Source organism: Medicago truncatula, chromosome 8, assembly GCF_003473485.1.
Source record: "Medicago truncatula cultivar Jemalong A17 chromosome 8, MtrunA17r5.0-ANR, whole genome shotgun sequence".
Classification (NCBI taxonomy): domain Eukaryota; kingdom Viridiplantae; phylum Streptophyta; class Magnoliopsida; order Fabales; family Fabaceae; genus Medicago; species Medicago truncatula.
Window position 1 is genome coordinate 42,217,292 of NC_053049.1, and position 26,711 is coordinate 42,244,002.

The 26,711-nt window shown below is 30.8% G+C and overlaps 3 protein-coding genes across 5 annotated transcripts; 2 read left to right on the plus strand and 1 right to left on the minus strand.

Annotated features, from left to right (window-relative positions):
* The first annotated feature begins 1,306 nt into the window (after positions 1-1,306).
* LOC11437438 (L-ascorbate oxidase) lies at positions 1,307-4,651 on the plus strand. Its single transcript, XM_003630020.4, has 5 exons — positions 1,307-1,734; positions 1,870-1,962; positions 2,254-2,460; positions 2,584-2,769; positions 3,329-4,651. Exons 1-5 carry the CDS (start codon positions 1,447-1,449, stop codon positions 4,286-4,288), a joined length of 1,734 nt encoding a protein of 577 aa, XP_003630068.1. The 5' UTR covers positions 1,307-1,446; the 3' UTR covers positions 4,289-4,651.
* Positions 4,652-8,586: 3,935 nt separating this feature from the next.
* LOC11436727 (photosynthetic NDH subunit of lumenal location 4, chloroplastic) lies at positions 8,587-11,247 on the plus strand. Of its 2 annotated transcripts, XM_003630022.3 has the most exons (6): positions 8,587-9,014; positions 9,107-9,199; positions 9,285-9,345; positions 9,429-9,497; positions 10,030-10,162; positions 10,935-11,247. In XM_003630022.3, exons 1-5 carry the CDS (start codon positions 8,679-8,681, stop codon positions 10,110-10,112), a joined length of 642 nt encoding a protein of 213 aa, XP_003630070.1. In that variant the 5' UTR covers positions 8,587-8,678; the 3' UTR covers positions 10,113-10,162; positions 10,935-11,247. The 2 variants fall into 2 exon arrangements, with proteins under 2 accessions (XP_003630070.1, XP_039685549.1); XM_039829615.1 differs by lacking the exons at positions 10,030-10,162; positions 10,935-11,247 and adding an exon at positions 9,905-10,015 and having other exon boundaries at positions 8,597-9,014.
* Positions 11,248-12,297: 1,050 nt separating this feature from the next.
* Positions 12,298-13,447, minus strand: LOC11437164 (heavy metal-associated isoprenylated plant protein 23). Of its 2 annotated transcripts, none has more exons than XM_003630023.4 (3): positions 13,352-13,447; positions 12,858-13,022; positions 12,298-12,773 (listed from the first exon to the last, which is right to left on the minus strand). In XM_003630023.4, exons 2-3 carry the CDS (start codon positions 13,018-13,020, stop codon positions 12,475-12,477), a joined length of 462 nt encoding a protein of 153 aa, XP_003630071.1. In that variant the 5' UTR covers positions 13,021-13,022; positions 13,352-13,447; the 3' UTR covers positions 12,298-12,474. The 2 variants fall into 2 exon arrangements, with proteins under 2 accessions (XP_003630071.1, XP_039684465.1); XM_039828531.1 differs by lacking the exon at positions 13,352-13,447 and adding an exon at positions 13,195-13,332.
* Positions 13,448-26,711: the final 13,264 nt, after the last annotated feature.

Below are 26,711 nucleotides of genomic sequence, written 5' to 3' on the forward strand. Positions count from 1 at the left end.
AAGGACAATCTTCACAGTATATATATATATATATATATATATATATATATATATATTGGAAGGGGTTTATAGGAATGATTATTATATACACAATCAAACAAGTTTATCGCATATATTATGGTTCATCAAAACACACTCTTTAACTTGTGCTTATTTTTCCTTAAAAAAAAAAAAACTTGTGCTTATTTTAACATTCGACGTGTAAGTTTTCTTTAAAAATTCAATATTTAATTACAAGCGATTAATTCTACATTATAGATAACGGTAGACTAAATGAGTGAGGTATGAGATATGTGATGTCGATATTTAACATATATTGGAATTTGTAATTTTTTTAAATGAATTTCAAATATATCAATGTATTAATTTCTTCTGTTTATTTGAAGAGAATATGTAAGACTTGAAAATTCAATATCTTAAATTTTGAATGAAAATATGTACAAATTAAATTTACTTATAATTCATAACGAAGGGAGTATCATACATTTTGTAAAGTCTTGGTCGTCTTAGTCGTAAGTTGTTGTTGTTTCCAATGTTCTAAATAGAGAAAAACAAAAGGATACAAAAAAAAGCCGGACAACTACACACTAGTATTATATAAAAACTTTCAAATATTTATTTTGACCAAAACTTTCGAGTATGTTAAGAAATTTATACATTAAAAAAATTATTTTAAACTTATATAATTATTTTAAAATTATTGACTTGCACATTTGCATATGGTTGTTAAACATAACACACTATCATGTCAGTAACATAAATATTAATTATGTATCGATATCATAAAAAAGTCATTCTAAATTTATACTATAAATTTTCAAAAAAATGATTGAATTGCCTAGTTGCATGGTTGTTAAACATAATACACACTATTATGTCAGTAACATAAATATTAATTATGTATCGATATAATAAATAAATTGATAGAGTAGAAAATATTTTTTTAACGTTTATAATAAAGTCAAAAATTGAGTTGGTACATATTATTTCAAAGAAGCTTCATCAAGATCAAATTTGTTTATTAAATGTTAAAACAGGCCATACAAAAAAAAAAAAAAAAATCATCTTGGAACATGTCATTTTCTACCTTACTTTCTAATCCATATAGGTTGAAATTCATAATCTGAATCCCAAAGGAAACTCCGAGGCAATGTATCCTCCAGAAAAACACGCTAAGAAAAAATCACATGAAAATATAAATCTTGGAAATTTCAAAATTCAATCACCAGCATAGTTTGACCAAGTTGAGCCAACTATATACTAATATACATACATTTATTATAAAAGTTCAACATGTCACACCCTATTTAAAGGCAATCAATCCCACTTTACAAAAGTACAAATATTTCAATCACCAAAATCCACATATTTCTAGAGCTTCACACTATTTTTTCCCTTGAGCTCTCTCTCTCAACACAACTACTACACATCCTTAACAATCTAGACATGGTTCAACTTCAACTAAGCCTAAGGGCAGCACCAAAATTATTGTTTCTATGTTTCTTTCTCATTCTGGTGAATTTCCACAAAGCTGAGGCTGGTGTTAGACATTATAAATGGGAGGTGAAGTATGATTATAGATCCCCTGATTGTTATAAGAAACTTGTTATAACCATTAATGGAAAGACTCCAGGACCTACCATTCAAGCACAAGAGGGTGATACTGTTGTAGTTGAAGTTAACAACAAATTGCTCACAGAAAACCTTGCCATCCATTGGCATGGTATTAGACAGGTTGGCCTTTACTAGTCGCAAAATATTTTAAATTTTAATATGAAATAAATATTGAATTAGATAAAAAAAATAAAAAAATCTATTTTGGTGCTTAATGATTAATATATAATGACTGATGTGGTTTGTGTATGACAGATTGGAACTCCTTGGTTTGATGGAACAGAAGGAGTGTCTCAATGTCCTATACTACCTGGAGACACCTTTGTTTATCGATTTGTTGTTGATAGGGTAAGTTGTCAAAATGAAAAGATGAATGAATTCATGCATGTTTAGAATCAGTGTGAGTTTGGCGAAATTATGGCCGCACCATGATTTTATTGAAGCTTTTAAGTGTAGTTTTCGTCAAAATCTTAGTGGCACACCATGATTTTGCCAAACTCACCGTTGATCTAACAATGAACATGATCTATTCATTGATCCGTTGTTCTTCAATTTCAACACTAACAAATTATATTTATATAATCAATCATAGCATAAAAAATATTTATATCTAATTTGGTTACATATTTAATGTTACAGCCTGGTACATATCTTTATCATGCTCACTATGGAATGCAAAGGGAAGCAGGAGTATATGGAATGATTCGTGTGGCACCTAATGACCCTGAACCTTTTTCTTATGACTTTGATAGAAGCATTATTTTGAATGATTGGTACCATAGGAGTACTTATGAACAATCTGCTAGATTGTCTGCAATCCCTTTTCAATGGGTGGGGGAACCAGATGTAAGAATTAGATGGATATACTAATCAGAAAAATACAAATTCAAAATCTTATATCTTAATTTTCTTTCTTCAATTCTCTAATTGCTGGTTTTATTGTTTCTTTGTATATTTGGTTTCCCTCAGTCACTTCTGATTCATGGAAAAGGAAGATACAACTGTTCGTTATTACCAAGCTTACCTGCTGCTGGTGTTTGTAACTCATCAAATCCTGAATGCTCTCCCTTTTCACAAACAGTCGTCTCAGGAAAGACATACAGAATTAGAGTTGCAAGCTTGACTGCTTTATCAGCACTCAGTTTCCAAATAGAGGTAATCATTTATTCTAAGTATCATTCGAGTTTTTAAACAAGGTCTGCGACAATAATCTCAGTTGCGATACCATGGTTTTTGATGTATACGCGACAATGTTGTAAAAATCGGACCGACTGGTTTCACTGGAAACCAGCCGGTGTAACACATGGTTCAGCCGCATACAGTTCACACTCGCAGCCCTATAGAACCGATAGAACCAGGTTGAACTGCGGTTCAACCAGTCTGGCTTCTTTATAAAAAAACATACATTTTTAATGTCTATCTATTAATTTATTTCTTAGTCATATTGTTGAACCACAATTTAGGGTTAAGGGTCATGGCTAAACCGATTAAACCAATTGAACCATGGCCCAACAGTCTCACTCGTTTTATCACCGGTCTAGTTTTGACCACATCAATCTATGACTACCATTAAGGCCACATCAGTCACATACGATTCTTTGAAATATCAAAAGATTGTGACCCGAGTACCCGACTGTTACCACAATTTAACCTTGTTTAATTTTTATCACTTTTTACATCCAGAACTAGTTTTGACATGTTTGTAATAATGCAGGGCCATAACATGACTGTTGTTGAAGCAGATGGACACTATGTTGATCCTTTTGTGGTTAAGAATCTCTACATATACTCAGGCGAAACATACTCAGTTCTAGTCAAAACTGATCAAGACCCATCAAGAAACTACTGGATCACCTCAAATGTTGTCAGCAGAAACAGAACAACCCCGCCTGGTTTAGGCATTTTCAACTACTACCCAAACCATCCAATGAGGTCACCACCAACATCTCCACCACCTCCACCAGCTTGGGACAATGTTGAGTCAAGACATACTCAAAGCCTTGCAATCAAAGCTCACCAAAATTACACAATCAAACCTCCAACAACCTCAGATAGAGTCATAGTTTTGCTCAACACACAAAACACTATAGACAATGTTCGTCATTGGTCTGTTAACAACGTATCATTTTTCCTTCCTCACACCCCTTATCTTGTTGCACTTAAAGAGAATATAACTGGTGAATTCAACCAAACACCTCCACCTGATGGCTATGATTTTAATAATTATGATATTTTCAGTGTGGCTAACAACACAAATGCTACTTCTAGCAATGGAATTTATAGACTGAAGTTCAATACAACTGTGGATATTATACTTCAAAATGCAAACACTATGAATAAAAATAACAGTGAGACACATCCTTGGCATCTTCATGGACATGATTTTTGGGTACTTGGATATGGAAAGGGAAAGTTTGATGCGAACAAAGACCCAAAAAATTATAATTTGGTGAACCCCATTATGAAGAATACTGTGCCAGTGCACTCATTTGGTTGGACTGCTTTGAGGTTTCGATCAGATAATCCTGGTGTCTGGGCTTTCCATTGTCATATAGAGTCTCATTTCTATATGGGAATGGGAGTGGTTTTTGAAGAAGGAATTGAAAGGGTTGGGAAGCTACCTTCATCCATCATGGGTTGTGGCAAAAGCAAAGGCTTCTTAGGCCATAATTAAACAAGCAATTTCAATTTTTCCTTTGTTACTTTAGAACATCCAATTCTTTTCTTACTCCAAAAGAATCATCATGATATATTTTAATTTTTTTTTAAAATTTTAGTATTATACAAATTGTGCTGGCCTCATTGTATATATTGTAAAGTGTAATTGTAATGATTCCTCAGACTCTTTTCTGTGAAAAATGGTTAGAGCAACTCAAAATTGCATAATTGCAGTAGACTACTACTTCTCTAGTCTCCTCCGGTTACTGTCACTGCCAACTTTCACATGAGTTACATACCAACTTTACAAAGTCAATCCCTTAGGTATATCTTTGACCAAGTAGCTACTTCTATGCAAGCTATCTTCTGTCATTTTCAATACCTACCATTTATTTATTGTATTTTCTTGGTCAAATATGATATGCACCAGCTAGCCCACCATACAGCTGGAATTTTGGATTACCTTGTAATCTAGGAAAGTTTTTTAGATCAACATAGATTTATGGCTTAATTATATAAATGGTCTTTTAAATAATTATGAAATTTTAATTTGGTCCTCTTATTAATTTTCACCCCAATTTAATCCTTTAAATTACCTCCGTCTATCAATTGAATCCATTCTGATAAATCTTGTGGAAAAAACGTTAACATTCATCGTGTTCATCATCAAACCCAACAACATTCATCATCTTCATCAATAAACCCAGCAACATTCATCACCTTCATCATCAAAACTCAAAAAAAAAAAATTTAACTATGCAAATCCTGAAGAACGAATTCCAAAACAAATTCATGAACGTTTTTGGTACAAATCAAGACTAATTCATCAAAATCAAAACGAACTCCAATCAATCGCGTTCTTCTTCTTCGTTCTTCAAAAATTGAGATCTGGGTTACAATGAACAAGTGAATTTGCCTAAAAAGTGTTACCACTGGTCAAGCAATCCTATTTAAGTAACTTCAGAGAGAAAAATTATATTGTATCTCATTATTAAAGTACATAGCTCATTATTCAAGTTCGGTATTTAGCCAACTTGAATTAATCAGTTAGAAGGATTCCTTCCTCCCATTAAATACCTTTCAAAATGTACTGATCATTAACCTTTGCATAATCAAACGAATATTTAGAAGGATTCATTGCACATTTATTTCACTTCAGTAAATAAATTCAAATGGACTCGTTCAATTTGACTTGTTACTAAATCATTTAACCCAAAAATTATCTCTGGACCCTAAATATCACTCTAGCAACTTGGAAGACAACAAGAACGTGCTAAGCAGAAAATATGAATTGATAAACAAGATAATGTCAAGAAAATCTGTAAAGACTAAATCCACAAATTGTTTTATTGAAGAACTATTTAAGCAACATAGTGTAGTTGGATAATAGTGTGAATTAACTACAAATTCAAAGTTTCACTTCATGAGACAAAGAAGTGCAGCACAAACTAAAAAGAACTAAGGAACCGTGTGAATTAGCTACATTAGATGGACAACAGTGTAAACTTATTAACTACAAATTTCATAGAGATTCACTTCAGCAGAGAAAGAACTAAACCGCAATCTTCATCATCATCATCGAAGCATCGCACTCACAGGCCATGGTGATCTTCAATCTCAACCATTGGCTTGACCTGAGGCATGGGAGACACACCTGCTGCAGTAGTGACATCAGCAGCACAACCACCACGTCCATCAGGAGCAGAGCAGGTTTCTTCCGTGGCCTGACCAGCAGAATCTGATACAGTAGCAGCTCTGGCTCCGACACCCGCTCCTTCCGATGCTCCTTCACCTCCTAAGATAGTATCATAAGCAGCCGCAATAGGATTGATATGCGGAAAAGGCAAATACACGCTGTGCACAACAATCTTCACATTGCGGATGACGTCAGCAACCTTAACTCTCACATAGTTAATCCTCATCGGCGCTGATGTCACTCCTCCGCCGGAAGTAGTGATCAGAAGCGGCTGACCTCGCTCCAATGTAGGCAGAGCAGTTCCAACCGGAAGCTTCTCAAGATCGGCGATTGACAAGTAATGATTCGGTATGATATGGAATCGCACATTGCTGATATACGATTGAGAACCGGAGAATATAGAAAGATCATCAACAGCGAAAATAGTCATGTTGTTGAGAGTTATGAGCTCTGCGTATTTTACCTTCATAGCAAGGGAGAGGATGCTGAAACCGTTATTACGGAGCCTTACCATTGCATCTCGTAGCATGAGGCGCATAATAGCAGGGAGCACGGTGGCGCCGGGAGTGTGAACATGAGCACCGGAACGGTGATCAGGATGAAACGGAAAGGAGAGAGAACTCATTCTCTCAACGTCGCAAGAAAACGGAGAAAGCTTAGAGGCGAAACCTTGAAGGCCGTGAACAACAACCATTCCGTTGTTGAATAGATCCGGTTGAGTAATCTCAACGCCTCCGATGAAGACTTTTGGAGCACTGCCGGAAGTGTTGTTCTGATGAATCGACTCGGAAGTGACGGTTACGCAACGGCCGGGACTGAGAGTCTCAATCTTGGTGCCAAAAGCAAGTCGCCGAAGATATTCGATGGTGAATATACCTGGAACTATGTGTTCACGAAGGAGATTCGGAACAGAGCAAGAAAAGCAAGTGCGAAGCGATGCATCAGAGGGAGCGAAAATGGTGAAAGGACCGGTCCAAGCAGGGGAAGTGGTGGTTGCAGCGTCGGAGAGCGACGGAGCGGCGGTTGCAAGCTCGTGAAAACCGAGATGAGACAAGATCGGTGGAAGTAATGCAGTTTGAGAGAAGAACGAATGTTCTTGAAGATCGTGCGGAGGTGGCGGTGGGAATGAAGCTTCGATTCCTTCAGTGGCGGTGACCTCGTCACCGGAAAGCATGGCGGTGAAGAAGATTGCGAAGAAGAGCATAGAGAATCGCATAGAGGAAAAGGTTGAAGAGTTTTCCATGGTGGTTAAGAAGATTCAGAGGTTTCAAGTCTCAAGAGAGTGAATTCGAGTGTGAATTGAATCGAATGAAGATGAATTGCAGGGTGAAGTATTTATATACGCGCGCGCGGGGAAATTAAACGGTTAGAAGAGAGTATTGTAAGCGTGTGAGTTTGTTACGCGGTTGTTATAGATTTAAACGTTTTTGAATCTTAAGAGATGTAAGCATGCGAAAGATATTCATATCTTACTATTTTATTTTTACCTATTAAAATGAAACGAGAAAAATTGAAGCTCTTTTTTTTAAGGAGAAAAATTAAGCTATTTTTTTTATGGAAAAAACTAAGCTCTTATCTACTCTATTTTTTTATTTATATATTAATATCAATATTATCTTAAATGCTTTTTATAAGTGTTTGTGGACCTAAATAAACAATAAACTTTTTATAAGTGTTTAAATGCTGCTGAGTGTCTGAGATTATATTCGAACACATGACTTTAGTTAAGTTAGAAAAGACTCGTATAATCTCATCTAAACATTTTTTAGCATATATTTTTAGTCATATATCAATATGTGTAACTAATTTTTTTAATTTACACACGTGTCTATATTTTTTTCATATATCAATAAGGAGCCTTCTAAAGCCTACAAATACTATAAACAAATTTAACTTAAATGTCTTTTTTAACAATTTCAATAAGTTATATTGCTCTTATTTGACAAGTTATATCTCATTTGAAAATCATTCTCTAATATTATGCGAAGTTGAAAGAGATTGAGTTTGGGTTAAGTAACAATGACATGTTTTTCTTATTATACATTGTAGTTTAGTTTAATTTGGTTGATAAAATAAAATCCGCATGCTAAACTAAACTATATGGTTGAGTCAAAAAATTGTCCAATATTCGAAGCAAATAGAGTTTTTTATGATTTTCAATTTATATTGGTTTTGGAGATAAGGTGGAAAGAGAAAGGTAAAATTATACTTTTAATCCCTTAACTTAATTTCGAATGATAGTTTGATCTTTTATCTTTTTTTTCATTTCAATTTTGTCATTTTAAGTCATTTGCATATGGATTTTCAAGTTTCAAAAATTCATATTTTTATTTTCTTATGACCTCTCAATTTTCAAATATATGGTGTTTTGCATATGAATATTAGATTTGAAGTTTGAAAAATTCATATGCAAAGAACAAAAATGACAAAATTGAAATGAAAAAAATAAATTAAATGCCAAATTGTTATGTTAAATTAAGTTAAGGGACTAAAATGTAATTTTGTCTCTATAAACTTGCAGATTTTTTTTTTGAGTGATGAAACTTCCCAGAAATTTTTTATTTGTGTTTTTGAGCTGATATATATTGATTATTATAGATTAATTTGAGCCACATGGTGTAGAAAGGATGGTATGCCAAATGGAGTTACTCATATCATCAGTCTTTGATATATCCTTAGAGAACTATACACACACACACTAAGATAGAAAATGGCACTCTCATTCTCACTCTGTTCAGGCACAACCGTTCATAACCGTTTTCCTTCTTGTATGAAATTGAATGGTAAAAGTTATAAAGTATCCGATAAAGTGTTATGTTCTGCACGTAACGGTAACGAAAAGAAGCCGTTAGTGGGAATTGGTATTGGAATTGTAGCAGCATGGGTAATGGGGTTAACAGCGTTGGATGCAGATGCAACGAGAATTGAATACTATGCTACTGTGGGAGAACCAATGTGTGAGCTTAATTATGTTAAATCTGGGCTTGGTTACTGTGATTATGTTGAGGGTTTTGGTGATGAAGCTCCTTTAGGAGAGCTTATTGATGTAAGCTGTTTATTACTCTTTTACTCATTTTCTATATGCAAAAATTTAATTAGTTAATTAACGATTGATATTGTTATTATTATACATTGCAGATTCACTATACAGCTAGGTTCGCCGATGGAATAGTATTTGATAGTAGTTATAAACGTGCTAGGCCTTTAACTATGCGTATTGGTGTTGGCAAGGTGGATAAGTTTTTCTTACAGTTAAATTGATTTGGCTATGTATTTTTTATGAGTTTGTAATTATAAGGTTCAATGGGATTTTCAGGTAATAAGGGGATTGGATCAGGGAATTTTAGGGGGTGAAGGAGTACCTCCAATGCGGATAGGTATTAAATTTAATTTGAAGTGTTTAAGTTTCATTGTTCATAGTATATGACACTTTCTAAATTTATTTACTATTTTTACTTAGGTGGGAAACGCAAACTCACGATTCCTCCATTGTTAGCGTATGGTCCTGAACCTGCAGGCTGTTTCTCAGGTCTCATTCATTATTAATTATTACTGTGTTATTATGTAATTTGCTACTAAACATGGATAACTACTTTAATCAAACCTGAAACTCAAAAATCTAGTAGACACGTGGATGAAGAAATGAATCATTAATTGTGTATTTGGTCATATGCATTGCGCGTATGTGCCCCGGTATATTTTCTACCACTGTAAAAAAAGTAGCTACAGTGCTATGGAATTTAAATAAATTGCTATTGGTTCGTGATACGCTGTTTAGAACAAAGTGATGTCAAATAGTAGCTATGAAACTCTGTAACTTAATAGAGTTTGAACAAACTGCTATATTCCACGATCTACACTTGAAAACACTTTTTTCTACTTACACAGCTGAATTTGTTTTTGTGTGCTTGTCTGTGTGTTTTTCTCAATGGAAAGGAGTATAAGACCATGGATTTTATTAGGCTGGGAAGATATTGAATGCAATCTTATTATTATCAGAAGAAGAGAATCATTATCATTAAATATGTTAGATTTTGACAGTTTTGTCGCTGATTCAATAGGTGACTGCAATATACCGGGTAATGCAACTCTTCTGTATGATATTAAATTTGTTGGTCTTTATTCGGGCAATCGAAGTCAATGAAGACAAAATTGATCGAATACGTATACGTATATGAACCGCACGTGGATTAGGTGAGTTTCCTGATCTTTTGAGAATATTTTATTCTTAGATTAGATAGACAAATACTACCCAGCACTCAGATTGTTTTATCCAGCTTACTTTCTGTTTGCTCTCCAGCTAAACATGTTTGTTTACTTTTCACATTATCATAATTGTAAGAAAATGCTTCCAATATTGACCATGATCAGGAAGCTTTTATGCATATCTAGGTATATGCAGAACCTTCATGAGAAAACACAGTATGCAACATTAAAATTAGCTGTCACACATGATCATGGTTAAAGCATATGCTACTTAAAATTTTGACACAGGGTCCTTTGTGACCATTTTTCTTGTGCAATATACAAAATGATGTTTGAACTCAGATGCAAACTAGTTAAATTCATCATTATTAACCTTATCCCAGTGGCTTGACTTATTCATCAAATTTACAACACTATACTGTTTGACGACCGAGTGATATTTAAGATGAATGAGGTTTTGTTTACTCCCTCCGTCCATATATGTAAGCACCTTTTGCCTCTAATAAAAGGGTGCTTACATATAGGGACGGAGGGAGTATAATCTAATCGATCTTTTATAAAGTTGCGTCAGATAATCTACTCAGATAAAAGTAGACTTGCATATTTATAAACTAAAACATTTTTCTATGGAATAATAAAATGCCTTTAAAACTATAATGATATGCTGGTATCCATGCATTCTCTGATCTTGATTATCTAAAAATAGGGATAATCATTATTTTTAATAATTTTTTTGACTGGTTATTTTTAATTGTTTTAGAGTAATGAAATGGACTTTTTTTGCTGGTGAGTGTGGATCGACTTGTTAGGCAGATTCTCCTTCCTGGTTCCAGCTCTCTCAAATTACTATTCCTGTTTAGTGCAGTCCGACATGATTCACCTGAATAGAATACCCCTTTTAAGAGTAAAGAGGATCCAACCCTGGTGCGGTGATATATATTAGACATGTCTGGTAACATGATGCAACTTTTTGTATCTTTATTGTAAATGTAATTTTCAATAGTACACTCTGAATGATGAATTAATTAATTCTTTATATGATAAATGTTATCCCCTATTACTTGTATCTTTAATCCATTTGATCTTTTTCCTCTATGTGCTGTCTGCAATGAAATGCCAAAGATGAATCATGATTTTGGATGGTTAACAAATGAATAGTTAAAATGTACAATTTCTTGGCAGCTATGTTGACTTGATCAACCATTCTTTGGGTTTATCATTAGAAATATGTTCCTAATGATATCCTAAATTGTATGCAAAATTTCTTTAGAGTATTGTTCAACTTGGTAGGCAAAATTCTGGTGAATCCTCTAAACTATACCGCTCAAGAACAATTCTGTTGAATCCTCTAGTCTGCACTGCCCTGAGTTACATGTGCCTTTACACTTTGTTAGGATCTGGGAAAGGAATAGGGAAAACGGGAAAAGAGCAAAAGGGATAAAGCTAATTTCTGCTTCACGTTGATTAAAAGAAGAGGATATGCCTTCCTTGAAAATTGTTTTACTTGTTAGCTCCTGCTTCTTTTGTTTTGAATTTATCTTCAAGAATGTATGCTTTTTTCCTAGGTGAGAGGGGCCAAATGTTCCAGAACTAGGGAGCAAGCAATCGTGCAGATTAGGCAAAATGAAATGCCAAATGCTGATAATGTTTGTACTATTGGAAAATGAGTGAACCTGAACCCTATAACTTTTGAGCCTTTAACAGTTACATGCACCCTCCTTTATGTGTGCCCTTCATTTTTTATTATGGTGTGACCTGACCTTCGTTAAGAACTAAGAAGTATTGAGGTTGCGTGTTTTACCCCTCCTATAGTGATCTAATTACTATTTTTCCTCCTCAACTCCAATCACACAAGAAAAGTTAAAAACTTTAATCACACATTCAGACATGTTTTCTTTATTTACCATTTCAACCCTGCAGGCCCTATTTATTTGCAATTCACATGATTGTTTTACTTTTCTACCCAATCCAGCTTTCCTTTCTGGGAGAAAGAAGGACATAGCAGAGACAAACAATTTCCTATCCTAGGTCAAGTCCAAGGGCTCAAAATTAGCTACTGTAAAACTGAAAGCAGGTACAGTGTACAGTTCTGGAAAACTAACAAAATTAGGAAACAAAAGCAATGATAACAGCAACGTCTCTTCTCATCCTTTTTCATGTTAAGAAAAGTCCATAATGTAGGATAACGAGCTTGAAAATTGACCAGAAAAAGTAAACTAGAAAAATTAAAAAAAATACTAGATTAAAATTTGAAAAATTTACAGTGCCAAGCTTAGAAAGAAAAAAAACATCTGTTTTGTCTACATGATAGAACATGCATTTGGGTTTTCATCACTGAACATGTTGACATAAGGGTCTTCATATTTTGTCATGGTTCCAGTGGTTGGAGCATTCTCCACTCTCCTCACATAACCAGGAGGAGCCTTCTTGTCATAAGAAGAAACAGCATATGGTTGAGCCACCAAGTTGTATGGCACATAAGGCCAAATTTCAGCCTTCTTCCCTGTTGACTTAGCCTTCTTCAGCACCTTGTTTGGATCCACAAACCCAGTCACAGTCACTTTTTGCTGTTTACGGTTTATATCCACTGATTGTACCCCTGCAATCACCATTTCATTTCAGCAACTTCATGTTGAAAATGATAATATAAAATGATGAAAAGTTAAAAAGAATGTTACTTTACCACTTAGTGAAGATAGGGTTTTCTTGACCTTAAGCTCACAACCATCACAGTCCATTCTAACCTTTAGCTCCACAGTTTGTAACTGCTTCTTCTTCTTCTTGAGGTGGTGGTGACCACTGCTCACTAGATCAGACAAATATTCCAAAGTGCCACCAACTCCCATTTCTGTATATTCAAAAGTAAAATGGTTACTGAAATGGTATATACATGAAAATAAAATGAACACAGCTTGCCAATTTATATAGAACTTATTTAGTTTAGTGTCTCAAAGAAGACAAAAACTATAAACTAGAGATTACTGAAGTAGATTGAAAAGAGTTTTTATGAGAGTTGTACAGGGGAGCATGTATATGTTTGTTGGTGGATTTTGTCTTAAATGTATAGAGCATGATTTTTTATTGAAAAATAAAAACGAGGAAAGCAACTCAGGGAGTTCTGAAACAGAACATGCTACAAGGAACTTTCTTTATGGAAAAAATGGATTCCTTCCTTACCTTGCAATTATGGATAAATAATGCTGCTCTTGTGAAGAGCTTTTTTTGGGTGAATATTGTAAAGAGCCTTTTACTTTGGTTTGAGCTCGTATGCATATGCCTACTTATAGAGAGCTTCCTAGTGATATTTGAACAACCATTTTAAACAATTTTTGTGACAACTTCTTTTTTCTCACTTTTCATTGGTCAAAAACAATGAAGAGAGAAAAATGAAGAGAGAGAATAAAAACATACTACCTCCGTTCCTTTTTAATTGTTACATTTTGACATTTTATACAAACCAAGACAATCAACAATTGATACTACTTTTGATGCAATAAGCTATACTTTTACTATAATGACCTTATTCATTTAATATCTCATTTCATATATTTCTATCTCCGTAGTAAATAACTAAGGATAATATTGGTAAAACAACATTTAATGTTGCATTGAAAGTGACAGTTAAATAGAAACAAAATTTTTCTCCAAAAGTGACACTTAAAAAGGAACGGAGGGAGAAAATTATTAAAAAGTTGTCACAAAATGGTTGTACAAATGTCATTTCTCTTACTTTAGTATTATTCAAACTGAAGAAGGTAGTGGGCCCCACCAACACCAGTTCGTAAACAAAAGTGTCTTTTGGTACTCTTGGTTTTGCCTACTTTTTTTCACTTTTAACTTTATTTTTTCTGAGGAAATTTTTATTTATTTTTCATTTTAGGCATTGTAATGAAATTCAAAATTAATCTACAAAAGTAAAAGGACATTGTATTTATATGTAAATAACAATAAATTTATATGAAAATTTTATAGTTTTGTGGGATCTATTTATTTAAAATCAATAATTAAAAGTGAGTGTGTTGAAAAATGTAGGATAGTCATATAGAGCTTATTAAATTAAAACATTTACAACTTTGGAATCATCCGCATTGACGCGTGCCGGCATTGTGTATGTTTTTTGTTCTACTTGGGACATAAACTCAAATTATGGAGAGAGATTGACACAAAAAAGTTTGAAATAAATACAAAAATTATTTATGATAATGGGATCTATTTAGTGGTGGGTGTCAAATGAAGAGAATTAACTCAATTATTCAAACATGTATTAGCAATGAAGGCAAGGTTAACAACATATCATGATCATGAATGTAACTTTAAAGATTTGATGACAAACTTATTTGAATATTTTGATATTTAACTCCAAATGGATCACAGACACACCTACATAAACATTTCATCTTTGATAAACAAATTTATAATTCGAAATCAAGTAAATATTTTAGTTGAAAAAATTGGTATTTTTTGCAACAAATACATGTTTGAAGAGAAATGGTCAATGAATGAAAGTGAAAGCTATACTTCAGCCTCCTCTATGAATCAATTGCACGCATAATTTATACTAGAGTCAAACCATGTCAAGTACAAGTAAAGCTGGTTCCTTTCCATGTGCATGTAGACGTAGTGGTAAAAAAAATTCTCAAACACAAGTGTGCATATATTAATCATAAGATAAATTTAAATAATTTATACGTAAATTTTTCCAATTTCCAAATGCATATATAAAATGCAATGACTGAAACACATTTGGCTTTCACAGTCATTGTTAACGAAATTGTTGAGCACATTTCACTTAGCTTCATAATGCTATTCTTATTGATAAGTAAGCACTACGTGATGGGTGAAAGTGATTTTCCTTACTTGCCACCACAAGTACACGATATGACATAGCATATTTACGAAAAAAAGTAAAAAAGATACACTCCTTTTCTAGTGAATGACCATACGAAGTTCAAAATTTCTACAATCACAAATTTCTACACACTTGACTTCACAAATTTGTTTATGTAACAAATTTCACAAATGACAAAAGCCACGACGAACGCGTTTGGTTGGGATTTGGGAGCATTCAAGCAGCCACAGCTGTTAGAGTTGGTGCATAATGATTAACTCCAAAATTAGTTTTTTGAGAGGATTAACTCCAAAATTAGACATTAGTAATCACTCCGTTCGTTTTTAATTATCATATTTGTAAAGAATAATTTATTTATATTTGCTTGTCAATTTTCAAGTTCAATCATCATTTATTGTTTTATCAATAATAGTCTTAATTATTTATTTTAGAGAGCAAAATATATGAAATGTTATCAAGATATTATAACGGGAAAAAAAATCTTCGTATCAAAAATAATATTCTTTTGCGTAAAAAATCCTAACACGATAACTAAAAAGAAATGGAGAAAGTGATATACAAAAATTTCATCTATCACACATTAAGTATCAAATTTTCATCCCTAAAAAAAGTATCAAATTTTCAGAAATATTTCTGTAAATTGATAGTTTTCATGTATTATTAATTTAACAATTATATATTTTTATTTAATATTGTTTGCCAAGAATCTTTATGATTATAAATTTATTTTTTAAGGGTGAATATGTGAGATGTTCTGATTTAAACCTCAAATCCTACCTATAATATACTATATTTTTATCAATTGAGTTAAGATCAATAAACTAATTCCATATATTTTACTTTACGGTTACGATCCATAATAAAAATACATCAATATTTGATAAATCATCGTTCTTTAGTTTTCTTTTGTTGATAATATATGTGAAATAAATAAATACCTCTCTCATGATTGGACTTAGGGATTATCCTTAAAAAAAATGATTGGACTTAAGGATTAAGAATTTGGAAACTTAAGTTTGCCCAACGGATTTAAGGTTTGTTAGACTTGTTTTTTCCCCGACAAAAAATCTGTCAGAATTGTTTGGCTATTAAAAAAAAAAATTGTTTGCCTAGTCATGATTATCTGAAATTGTCCAAAAAGAATTATTGATGTTTTATTTTTTACTAAAATGGAATTATTAATGCTAAATATTAGTAAAACATTGAATAAATTATGATATTATGTCCTTTGTAAAAAAAAAAAAATTACGTGTCACTAAATACAAACTCTTTAAAAGGCGTTTTTTTACTGCTACTCTTTTTTAACGTAGATGAGTGATTAGACTCAAGTGATTAATGAGTTCTACTAAAGGATGAGTCGTTCGAAAAAATCTGACTTTGATTACTGAATGAATAATTCTTGACAAAACTACACTTAACTTAAGGTTGAACTCCGATTTTGTTTAAAATTGGAGGATTAGCAAAAACAATATTGTATTAAACTTTGAAAAATGAAGAGTACATAAGCCTTGTTTTGTTCAATTTTGGAGGGTCAAAGTAATTTTAGAGGTTGTAAATTGATTTTTTATCATGTTTAGATGATTTAAAGGAGAGTTGATTCTACTTGAAGTTAGAATTTATAACTTTTAACTTCTACAATTGATTTAGCCTTAAATTTATCGTTAAATTCATTTTATCCACAATCAGTTTTACAAAATCAATTATTATAACCAAAAAACCAAACATACACTAAATATATTGAATTTTGCTTTAGCCCTTAATGTCGTTCGGTTAGCTAGTAACTTTCGAATATTTTATTTTCTGTGTTTCGAAGCATTTGGGAAGATATCTACCAAACATTGTTTTATAAACTTTAGTGTTAACAGTGCTTTACCCCTTGTAATATAGATCATTTTTTGTTTTCCTCCTGTAAAATATTTTTTTTTATTTACCCTCTGTAATTTTATTTTTTTTTTAAATACCCTCTAATAGGTCATAAAAAACGAAAAAATTTTGAAAAAATAAAAATAAAAAATAAAGTCGTTTTTTATGACCTATTAGGGGTATTCCAAAAAATATATATTTTACAGGGGGTATATCAAAAAAAATATTTTACAGAGGAAAAACAAAAAATGACCTATATTACAGGGGGTAAAACACCATTAACCCTAAACTTTAAGAGCAAATAGGATAGCCAAAAGACCGACCATCAAATATATTTATTCAATATATATATCTTTGCTAAAAATATATATATATATATATATATATATATATATATATATATATATATATATATATATATTTATCTGATGCAAATACGATAACCATAAGGAATGAGGAGAGTAATAGTTATACTCAAAACTTACGAATAATCATGCTACTAAATAAATTTTGTTTTTATGGTTACATGCTATGCTACTAAAATTTCTAAACATATGTAAAAAGTAGAAAATAACTTATAAAAAAGAGTAGCAGTACAAAAAAAAAAGCTAAAAAACTTTTTACGAATAACAAATCCCTATTAATTACATTATTTCTTCCCCAATTAGAAAGAGAGAAGTTAAACAAACTTAAATGACCTACGGTAAAAAAAAAAAAAAAAACCGTAAATAACTAGTTTTTTCCATACACAATTGAAGACTGATCTCTCTCAAGTTCACATCTAAAAAGTTTTAATATTGCATGAGAGCTTTACAGCTCATTATAATTTTATGTGACTCGAATAATCCATCTACCTACATTCGGATGATATGTAATCACACCCAAAAATTACAATTTTAGGGTGTGTTTGTTTCAAGTTATAATTGTTGATTCTCGGGAATAAAATGATAGAAATGTATATGTCTATGTTTGTTACAAGTTTACTAAAATTTATTCCTTGGTATAAAATGTTCCTGGGAATAGAAAAAAATTTCCCAAGGAAAAGGGTGGGAATAAAGTTCTCATGGAGATGTGAATAAATTCATAAATAGTTTACCTATTATAATCCCTATTTTTATGGTTCCTAGGAATATTATAAAGCTAACCAAACATATTTTTCCTAAATTCCTTGGAATAAAATTCTCATCTTTATATTCCAAGGAATGTTATTCCTAAGAATAAATTTGGTAAACTTGAAACAAACACACCCTTAAAAAAATAAATATAAATGGAGTATTGTTGTTGACACATTGTCATTGGCTAAGAAACATTAATAATTAACCCAAATGCCCCTCGGCAGTTAACTGCCGAATTATGGAACCGGCTGCAGTTAACTACTGAGGAAAACTTTGGCAGTAAACTCCCGAGGAAAACTGAAAACTTCGGCAGTTAACTGCTGATGAAACCTCAAACCTGTTTTTTTTTTTTTTGGACAAAAACCATAGATTGTCATTAATAATATTTATTGATTTTGAATGTTTCAATAATTATTTTGGTATGTTTCAAACAATTGCAGTATTATACTTATGCGTATATATCTTAATAAGAATAGCATTTAAATCAGTGTAAAAATTAAGCATTTGAATATTGTTTTGCACATTACTTAAATAAAAATAATAATAATAATAAATTGTTAAAATAATTGTACACAACGATTTTTTTTAAGGTATAATATGTTGTTATATTTTCTACATTAAAATAATTGTTTACAAAGATTTTTTTTATTTAAGTAATTTGCAAAGTAATATTCAAATGCTTAACTTTTATACTTATTGAAATGTTTTTTGAGGACTTAAATGCTCTTTTTATTTATAATGTTTTTTGTTGTTGCATTTTTTTTTTATTGAATCACCATTTTAGGTCCATTAATTACTGAGGGCAAACATTTTTATTTTTTGTTGTTGTGTTTTTCATGTTAATTAAAGTAATAATATATGTAATATTAGTATAAAGTAATAATAGGTTAGTCAAACATATGAATAATGACAGACATCAATGAAATTAGTTACTAATAATTACAAATATAATTATTCTATCATTTGTAACGTTTTTGTTGTTGCATTTTTTTTATTGAATCATCATTTTAGGTTCATTAACTACCGATTGCAGATATTATTCATCTCTCATATTTCTTCATTTATGACAACAAAATCATATGAATGAAATCATAAAAATAATTATGTATAATTTCTTAAAAGAATTAAATTTAATTAAGGAAAATTTATGTGTATTTCCTTATTTAATTTCAGGTTTGAAATTCCTCGGCAGTTAACTGCAGCCGGTTCTTTAAAATTTTGACAGTTAACTGCCGATGGGCATTTGAGTAATTTACTTGTGTCTCTCAGCCAAACCAAATGTGTAAACAACAATACTCATATAAATGACCTACAGGTGAAATTTACTAGTATATCAATTCATTGAGAATTGTTGAATACACATTTGATAAGGCTGAGAAACACTAGTAAAATACCAAAATACCCCCTTTGCAGTTAACTGCCGAGGAATTCATAAACCGACTGCAGTTAACTACTACCGAGGAAAACTTCGATAGTTAACTGCCGAGGAAAATTCAAACCTTTATTTTATTTTATTTTGTTACAAAAACCTTATATTGTCGTTACTAATATTTATTGATTCTAATACTATGTAATTCATTGTGATTCTTGTCGTTTCAATGAGTGTAAAAATTAAGCATTTGAATATAGCGGTAGAAATTAAGCATTTGAATATTATTTTTGAAAATAGTGGTAGAAATTCTTGTCGTTTAAAAGAAGATAATAATAATAATAATAATAATAATTTTTATACATCGTAAATGTCACTAATATTTATTTATTTTTGAGCAAGCCACTAATATTTTCTTGACTTATTATTTAGCTAACAATTTATTTCATGAGATTTTTTTTTTTTTTGACAAATTATTTCATGAGTTATTGTTTTTCAGCTTATCCGTATGATCCTTCAATATTTATCAAATTTTTTCCATTCTTTTTCATAAAAATCCTTGTAGAATAACTTGGCTTTAACTTCTCTTAATAATCCATTTATTTCCTCTATATATGCACGTTGACATGGATGGAATCAAGAGAATTAATTTTGATTGATGTCATTCAATTGCTGAATTAATTATGATTATTGTCAAAACAAAATCAATTATGACTTTAGTAAGTACAATAAACATAATTGATCGAAAAGGAATTCACGAAACATTCACATATAACTACAATTAACATCATTTTAATATTAAAAAAAAAATCAAAGACGTTTTTGGCGGAAAAAACGGCAAGGCTAGTGTTTTTCTTGTTTTTCGTTGTAGCACTGTTCGTGGTAAAGAGCATTTTCCTAGTAAATAATATTAAAATAAATTTTTAATATGGTCAAATATGGTTCATGTTTTTATTTATATGTGATTTAATTGTTTTTTAATTAATGATTTAAATCAGCAAAAGTATACAGCCTTGATTGATAAAATCGAGTATTATTTCTTTGAGTGAAATTTTGATTTCATTACCCAATTAAAGTGCTTTTATTGTTGCTTCTTTTTAAAAAAGAAAAAGAAAATCATAACTTTCTTGTTTAATTCTTTAATGTAATCCAAAACATTAAAAGAGTGTTGATTATGTTTCCTCATAAAATCACAATCAATTAAATAGTATTAAAATCGATAAATATTAATAATGACAATATAAAGTTTTTGTAAAAAAAAATAAAAAAATTAAGGTTTGAAGTTTCCTCGGCTTAATTACCGAAATTTTCCTCGGTAGTTAACTGCAGCCGGTTTATAAATTCCTCGGCAGTTAACTGCAGAGGGGATATTTTGATATTTTACTGGTGTTTCTCAACTTATCAAATCTGTATTCAGCCATTCTCCAATTCATTTGCACTTAATATATAGCTGGTTCATTGCAAATAATTAAACTCTTTTTTTATACCAAAAAAAAAAAAAATTAAACTCTTTTCTGGCTAACTGTTGGCCAATTAACTGGTTCTCATATTTGGTTTTAACTAGTATAAATAATATGTGCAATGCACTGATTAACATGGATAACCAAATGGATTTAAAGGAGATACATATAAGATATAACAAATGTAGGCACGTCGTTTTCTATGTTTTTGATTTTGTCCTCGTACAGCTATTATTGCATCTATAGATTTATTTGAATGCATGTGATAACAAAGCTAGCCCCACTCTTTTCACCAACCCCATGAGTATGCATTTCCACTCATCAATTAATCATGCACGTCCATGTAGTATTATACTCATCTTGTATTGTATGAGTGGTGCCCACTACTAGCTAGTGTATATTATTTGATCGATCAAACTACCTAAAATAACAACTTCAATTTAAAGTGTAGATGACCTATTGAAATTGTTTCTCTTCACACCTAAACGATGATGTATCAAAATATCGATAGTGGATGCATATGGACAAAGCTATCAATATCTCCTCTTTGGGGCTTATAGTTTTTTTAATGCCAAATAAACAGCATACTAATGAAAAGAGAGTCTAAAGGATAATCTTATCTCTCCCTCCATTATTAAATCCTACATCTTTTGAACCAAACCGACTTTCAAGTTAAAGAGCGGGTGGATGAAACTCTGTTTCAACACACTACGAAGACATTAAAGTTGCTTAGATATTTTTGTCAATAATATTTCATGTATGTATGGATTAACTTTTTAGAGCTTCGATGATCAATTATTTGTTTTACAAAAAGCTAGCATAACAATTTTCAGGTGTGATCATACCAATATTAATGTACCGGATCTCATCAGAACTTCGCAGTTAAACGTGCTTGGGCGAAAATAGTACCAAGATTCGTGACCTCCTGAAAAGTCCTTATGTTGCACCTCTCTCACCATTTTTCCTTAAAAAAAAAAAAAAACCTTCCATTTCTGATGTTAAAGCATAAAAAAAAAAAAAAAAAAGCAATTTAAATAATTTAACCGAACTGCATGAGCCTTTTCAATAAATAGAAAGTTCACACTTTTGGAAAAAGTAGGGTGCAAAAGAGAGAGGTTAAAAAAACCTAAAATAATGCATCAATAATAATGGTATATCCTTTTTATTGGATAGACATATTTACAAATGCAATTTTGAATAAATTTAAATTTGTAAGTTAATTTAGTTAAAATTAAATCTAAAGTGAAAATGGTATGTACATGTATCGAAAAAAAAATTATATGTACATGCTTCGATAATTTTACTCTAAAAAAATAATACATTAATATTTATTATATTTAAAGAAAATACTTTAAAAATTAGTAAGATTTTAGAAGATAGTTGCATTGCTTTGTAATCTAACAATCCAGTTTCTCCATCTCCTTTAAATAAGACCATAATCATTTAAACTATTATTTTCTGCAACAATGTCATGTTTACAACATTTTTATCATTTATTTGACAAAAAATGTCTCCAAAAGTTTAGAAATGTCATATGAGACGATAAAAATTGGCATATTGTATCAAACTCAAGCCTACTTTTTTTTTCTTATAGTGGGTCGGGCTCATGCTTAATCAAGTTGGTCCCAACCTATTCTTAATTGAAGAATGTTGTTGACACATGTGGTTTGGCCGAAAAATACCAGTAATTTACAAATATAACCTCATCGGTAGTTAATTGCCGATAGATTTTTAACCGACGATAGTTAACTGCCGACACATTTTCGTCTTTTAAATGTGTTTTTCAGTCAAATCACATATGTCAACAACATTCTTCATCCTAATTAGATACCGTTTGGCCAGACTTTTTTCGGTCTAAAAGCTACTTTAAAACAAAGTTAAAATAAAACTCTTTAAGGAAAAAGGTAAAGTTGTTTGGTTTCTTTATTTATTTTTAATTCTAAAGTTATTTTTAAGTTAAAAGTTGTTTGATAAAATATTGTACAAAACTTTGAATTTATTATTTTTTTTGTGGTGTCCGGGGTTCGAACCCACGACCTTGCATATATTTATACATTGTCTATATCAACTGAGCTAAGCCAGAGAATAGTTTGTTTTTTCTTTTTCAATTATATTGTATAACAAATTTTGTTATAAGAATATCATATTTTTGGTGTCATTTAAAAAGATAAGAATTTATATTATATTATATTATATTTGTTACATTGTTGGTGTCATTGAAAAAGATATGTTTAGTTTTTTTAATAAGAAAAAGATATGCATAGTTTGTTACAATATAAATGTGTAAAATATATATAAGTATAATTTTTTTAGGCATCTATACTAGTACTTTTAATTAAAATCAAAATTTTATAAAAATAATAATTGTATGCATTACGCAACACTGAAAAAATTATACGCATTAGCGTAACAAAAAAAACAGACATACATGCATAAAATATTAATCTAAACGCTAATGTTTGTGTGTGTATATTTGTGAGGTTGAAGAAAGGGAATCAAAATATTTGATGTCATTCAATGACAGCATGAATAAAAATATTTGTGAGGTTGTGATAATTAAACGATATTAAAATTAAATATATATAAGTGATAAAAAGATAATAAAATTCCTTCAAAATAGATGATAAAATTAAATTGATCCTCCTTTAAAAAAAATTATATGGACCGGTTCAAAAAAAATTAAAGTACCGTTTGGCCCGGCTTTTTTTTAGCTTTTCTACAATTTTAAGGATAAGCTAGGCCAAATACAATATCAATAAAGTACCTTCGAAAAAAAGTACTTTTTTAGAATGCATAAAATTGAATGGAATGAGCTTTAACCAAAAGTTGTTGAATGCTATTTCAATTTGTTTTTTTCTTCCATTTTTTTTTAACCGGTCCATATAATTTTTATTAAAGGAGGATCAATTTAATTTTATTATCTATTTTTGAAGGAATTTTATTATCTTTTATCACTTATATATTTAATTTTAATATCGTTTAATTATCACAACCTCACAAATATTTTTATTCATGCTGTCATTGAATGACACCAAATATTTTTATTCTCTTTCTTCAACCTCACAAATATACACACACACATTAGCGTTTAGAGTAATATTTTATGTATGTATGTCTGTTTTCTTTGTTACGCTAATGCGTATAATTTTTTCAGTGTTGCGTAATGCGTACAATTATTATTTTTATAAAATTTTGATTTTAATTAAAAGTACTAGTATAGATGCCTAAAAAAATTATACTTATATATATTTTACACATTTATATTCTAACAAACTATGCATATCTTTTTCTTATTAAAAAAATTAAACATATCTTTTTCAATGACATCAACAATGTAACAAATATAATATCATATAATATAAATTCTTATCTTTTTAAATGACACCAAAAATATGATATTCTTATAACAAAATTTGTTATACAGTATAATTGGAAAAGAAAAAACAAACTATTCTCTAGCTTAGCTCAGTTGATATAGACAATGTATAAATATATGCAAGGTCGTGGGTTCGAACCCCGGACACCACCAAAAAAATAATAAATTCAAAGTTTTGTACAATATTTTGCCAAACAACTTTTAACTTAAAAATAACTTTAGAACTAAAAATAAAATAAAGAAACCAAACAACTTTACCTTTTTCCTTAAAGAGCTTTATTTTAACTTTGTTTTAAAGTAGCTTTTAGACCGAAAAAAAGCATGGCCAAACGGTACCTAAATGGAAGAAAAAACAAATTGAAATATAATATTAAAAAATAAAAGATAAGGTTGGTTGCATGAGTTGAAGAGAAGTGTTTGCGAAATAAATTACACAGAAGTAGTTTTTTGAAGTAGCATTCAACAACTTTTGGTTAAAGCTCATTCCATTTAATTTTATGCATTATAAAAAAGTACTTTTTTTTTAAGGTACTTTATTGATATTGTGTTTGGTCTAACTTCTCCTTAAAAATGTAGAAAAGCTGAAAAAAAAGTCGGACCAATTATCTTTGTGCTTTCCTTTTTACCCTATTGGACTCTGCATTTTTATTTTAGTATTTTTGAAAAAAGGAACGCCTTTAGTAAATGAGGATGGAACGTCTTCTCATGTCTATGCTTCCCAACCGCATTCCAATTATTGTTCCATTGTTCCGTTTTAAGGAACATTATTTTTTCTCTTTTTTGTACAACATATATTTGATTAGGAAAAAATAATTTGTTAACCTCATGTTAACTTCCTGTCAAAAAAGATATGCAGAACTTCCTGTCAAAAAAACTTTATGTTAACTTAATTAATTTTTTTTTTCTTTCTATTTCGATATTACACCCTTAATTTTTATTTTCATTTTCATTGTTTCTCCTTATCTAAGAGAAAATTCCTAGTACATCATCTTTGGCGAAGTAAGAATGAATTATAAGTGGACATCACATTTGTGACGTACATTTGCAAAGAGAGTCCTAAAATCTGAAGTCATCACATTGCATAAGGTAATAGTGGCTAATTGTCTAAAGAGAAAACAAACTTGCGACCTAGTTATGCAATGGAATGAATCCTTTTGTGTGTGTCCCTTAATATTAATATAATTAGTTTCGTTTCAAGTTATTAAACACATTTCTTATTATTTTTAAACATCTTTAATTAATACATATACTACTAAGTATTTTTAGAGATATTGTCAAAAAATATTCTATTTTTGTTTGGAGGTTGTTACGAAATCGGTTACCTACAAGGACAAACTTGGTGGATCGTGGTATTCTTTCTGATGATGCGGCTGGTTGTTTGACAGGTTGCGGTGGTACCGAGACTTCTCAGCATTTATTCATTTCTTGTGATTTTTATGGCTCTCAGTGGCATAAGGTGCGGTCTTGACTTGGTGTCTCAGGACCAAACCCTCTTAATGTCTCAGACCACTTTTATCAGTTTACTCATTCAGCAGGTGGATTGCGAGCAAGGCGCTCATTTATACAGCTTGTTTGGTTGCTTTGTGCGTTGATTATGTGGAATGACCGTAATCAAAGGTTGTTTAATAATATAGGAAGTTTCATAGATCAATTGTTGGATAAAGTAAGCGGTATTCTCTTTGGTGGCTAAAAGTTAGTCCTGCAATCTTCGCTTACGGTTTTCACTTTTGGTGGTCAAGTTCCATGGTTTGTTTAGGAATTGACTAATAACTTTAGCTAACATTGCATCACTGTAATTATTATGGGTTCTCATAGTACACATTGTACTTTGCAGATTTCTAGCTTTGTTAATATATATGTTCCATTTTTTATTGTTAAAAAAAAGTATGTATTACCTACTCATCTTAATCTTAATGAATGTTCAAGTTGCAAAAAAGAAAGTTAACAAGGGATACAATATAATAAAATTCCAACTACCAATATTATGTTTATACTCAATGATTTTGACAACGTATAGGATTGAAACTTTTTGGATGAAAAAAAATGTGTTTGGGTGAAACATCATTCCTACTAAAGATAGATTTTTCGATGGAGATCGATCATTTATAAAGCAAAGCATGTGGATATTTTGCACCACTAATAATAAGGTTAAAAATACTCCCGTTGACATGCAATTACTTTGAGCAGAATTAGGTGATATAAAATGAATGAATATTCGTGAATTTTCTATAGGGCGATCACTTGTCGTTGTTAGGAACTTAGGACCATTTTCAGTTTGGCAATAAATCAAATATCGAGACTGCAGAAATACAAGGCAGAGTTTCTTCAATTCATATGTAATCTAAATTCTTAAGAACATATTTTGCTAAATAATGAACAGATTGGTCGGCTTCACGCCTAAAATACAAAAAAAATAAACTACGAAAACTACCCTTAAAATCGTATTCCATATTGCTTATCCTAGGAATTTAAAGCTCAAGTTACAAAAGAATAGTATGACAAAAG

What these genes read in the sequence shown, in the direction of transcription:
- LOC11437438 (XM_003630020.4), top strand. Translation starts at nt 1,447, where the DNA reads ATGGTTCAACTTCAACTAAGCCTAAGGGCAGCACCAAAATTATTGTTT. An exon ending in AATGGGTGGGGGAACCAGAT is followed by an intron (nt 2,461 to 2,583) that starts GTAAGAATTAGA and finishes GGTTTCCCTCAG; the next exon opens with TCACTTCTGATTCATGGAAA. An exon ending in CACTCAGTTTCCAAATAGAG is followed by an intron (nt 2,770 to 3,328) that starts GTAATCATTTAT and finishes GTAATAATGCAG; the next exon opens with GGCCATAACATGACTGTTGT.
- LOC11436727 (XM_003630022.3), top strand. Translation starts at nt 8,679, where the DNA reads ATGGCACTCTCATTCTCACTCTGTTCAGGCACAACCGTTCATAACCGT. An exon ending in CTTTAGGAGAGCTTATTGAT is followed by an intron (nt 9,015 to 9,106) that starts GTAAGCTGTTTA and finishes TATACATTGCAG; the next exon opens with ATTCACTATACAGCTAGGTT. An exon ending in ACCTGCAGGCTGTTTCTCAG is followed by an intron (nt 9,498 to 10,029) that starts GTCTCATTCATT and finishes CTGATTCAATAG; the next exon opens with GTGACTGCAATATACCGGGT.
- LOC11437164 (XM_039828531.1), bottom strand. Translation starts at nt 13,246, where the DNA reads ATGCTCTATACATTTAAGACAAAATCCACCAACAAACATATACATGCT. An exon ending in CAAACATATACATGCTCCCC is followed by an intron (nt 13,023 to 13,194) that starts TGTACAACTCTC and finishes TTGAATATACAG; the next exon opens with AAATGGGAGTTGGTGGCACT. An exon ending in AACCCTATCTTCACTAAGTG is followed by an intron (nt 12,774 to 12,857) that starts GTAAAGTAACAT and finishes TGGTGATTGCAG; the next exon opens with GGGTACAATCAGTGGATATA.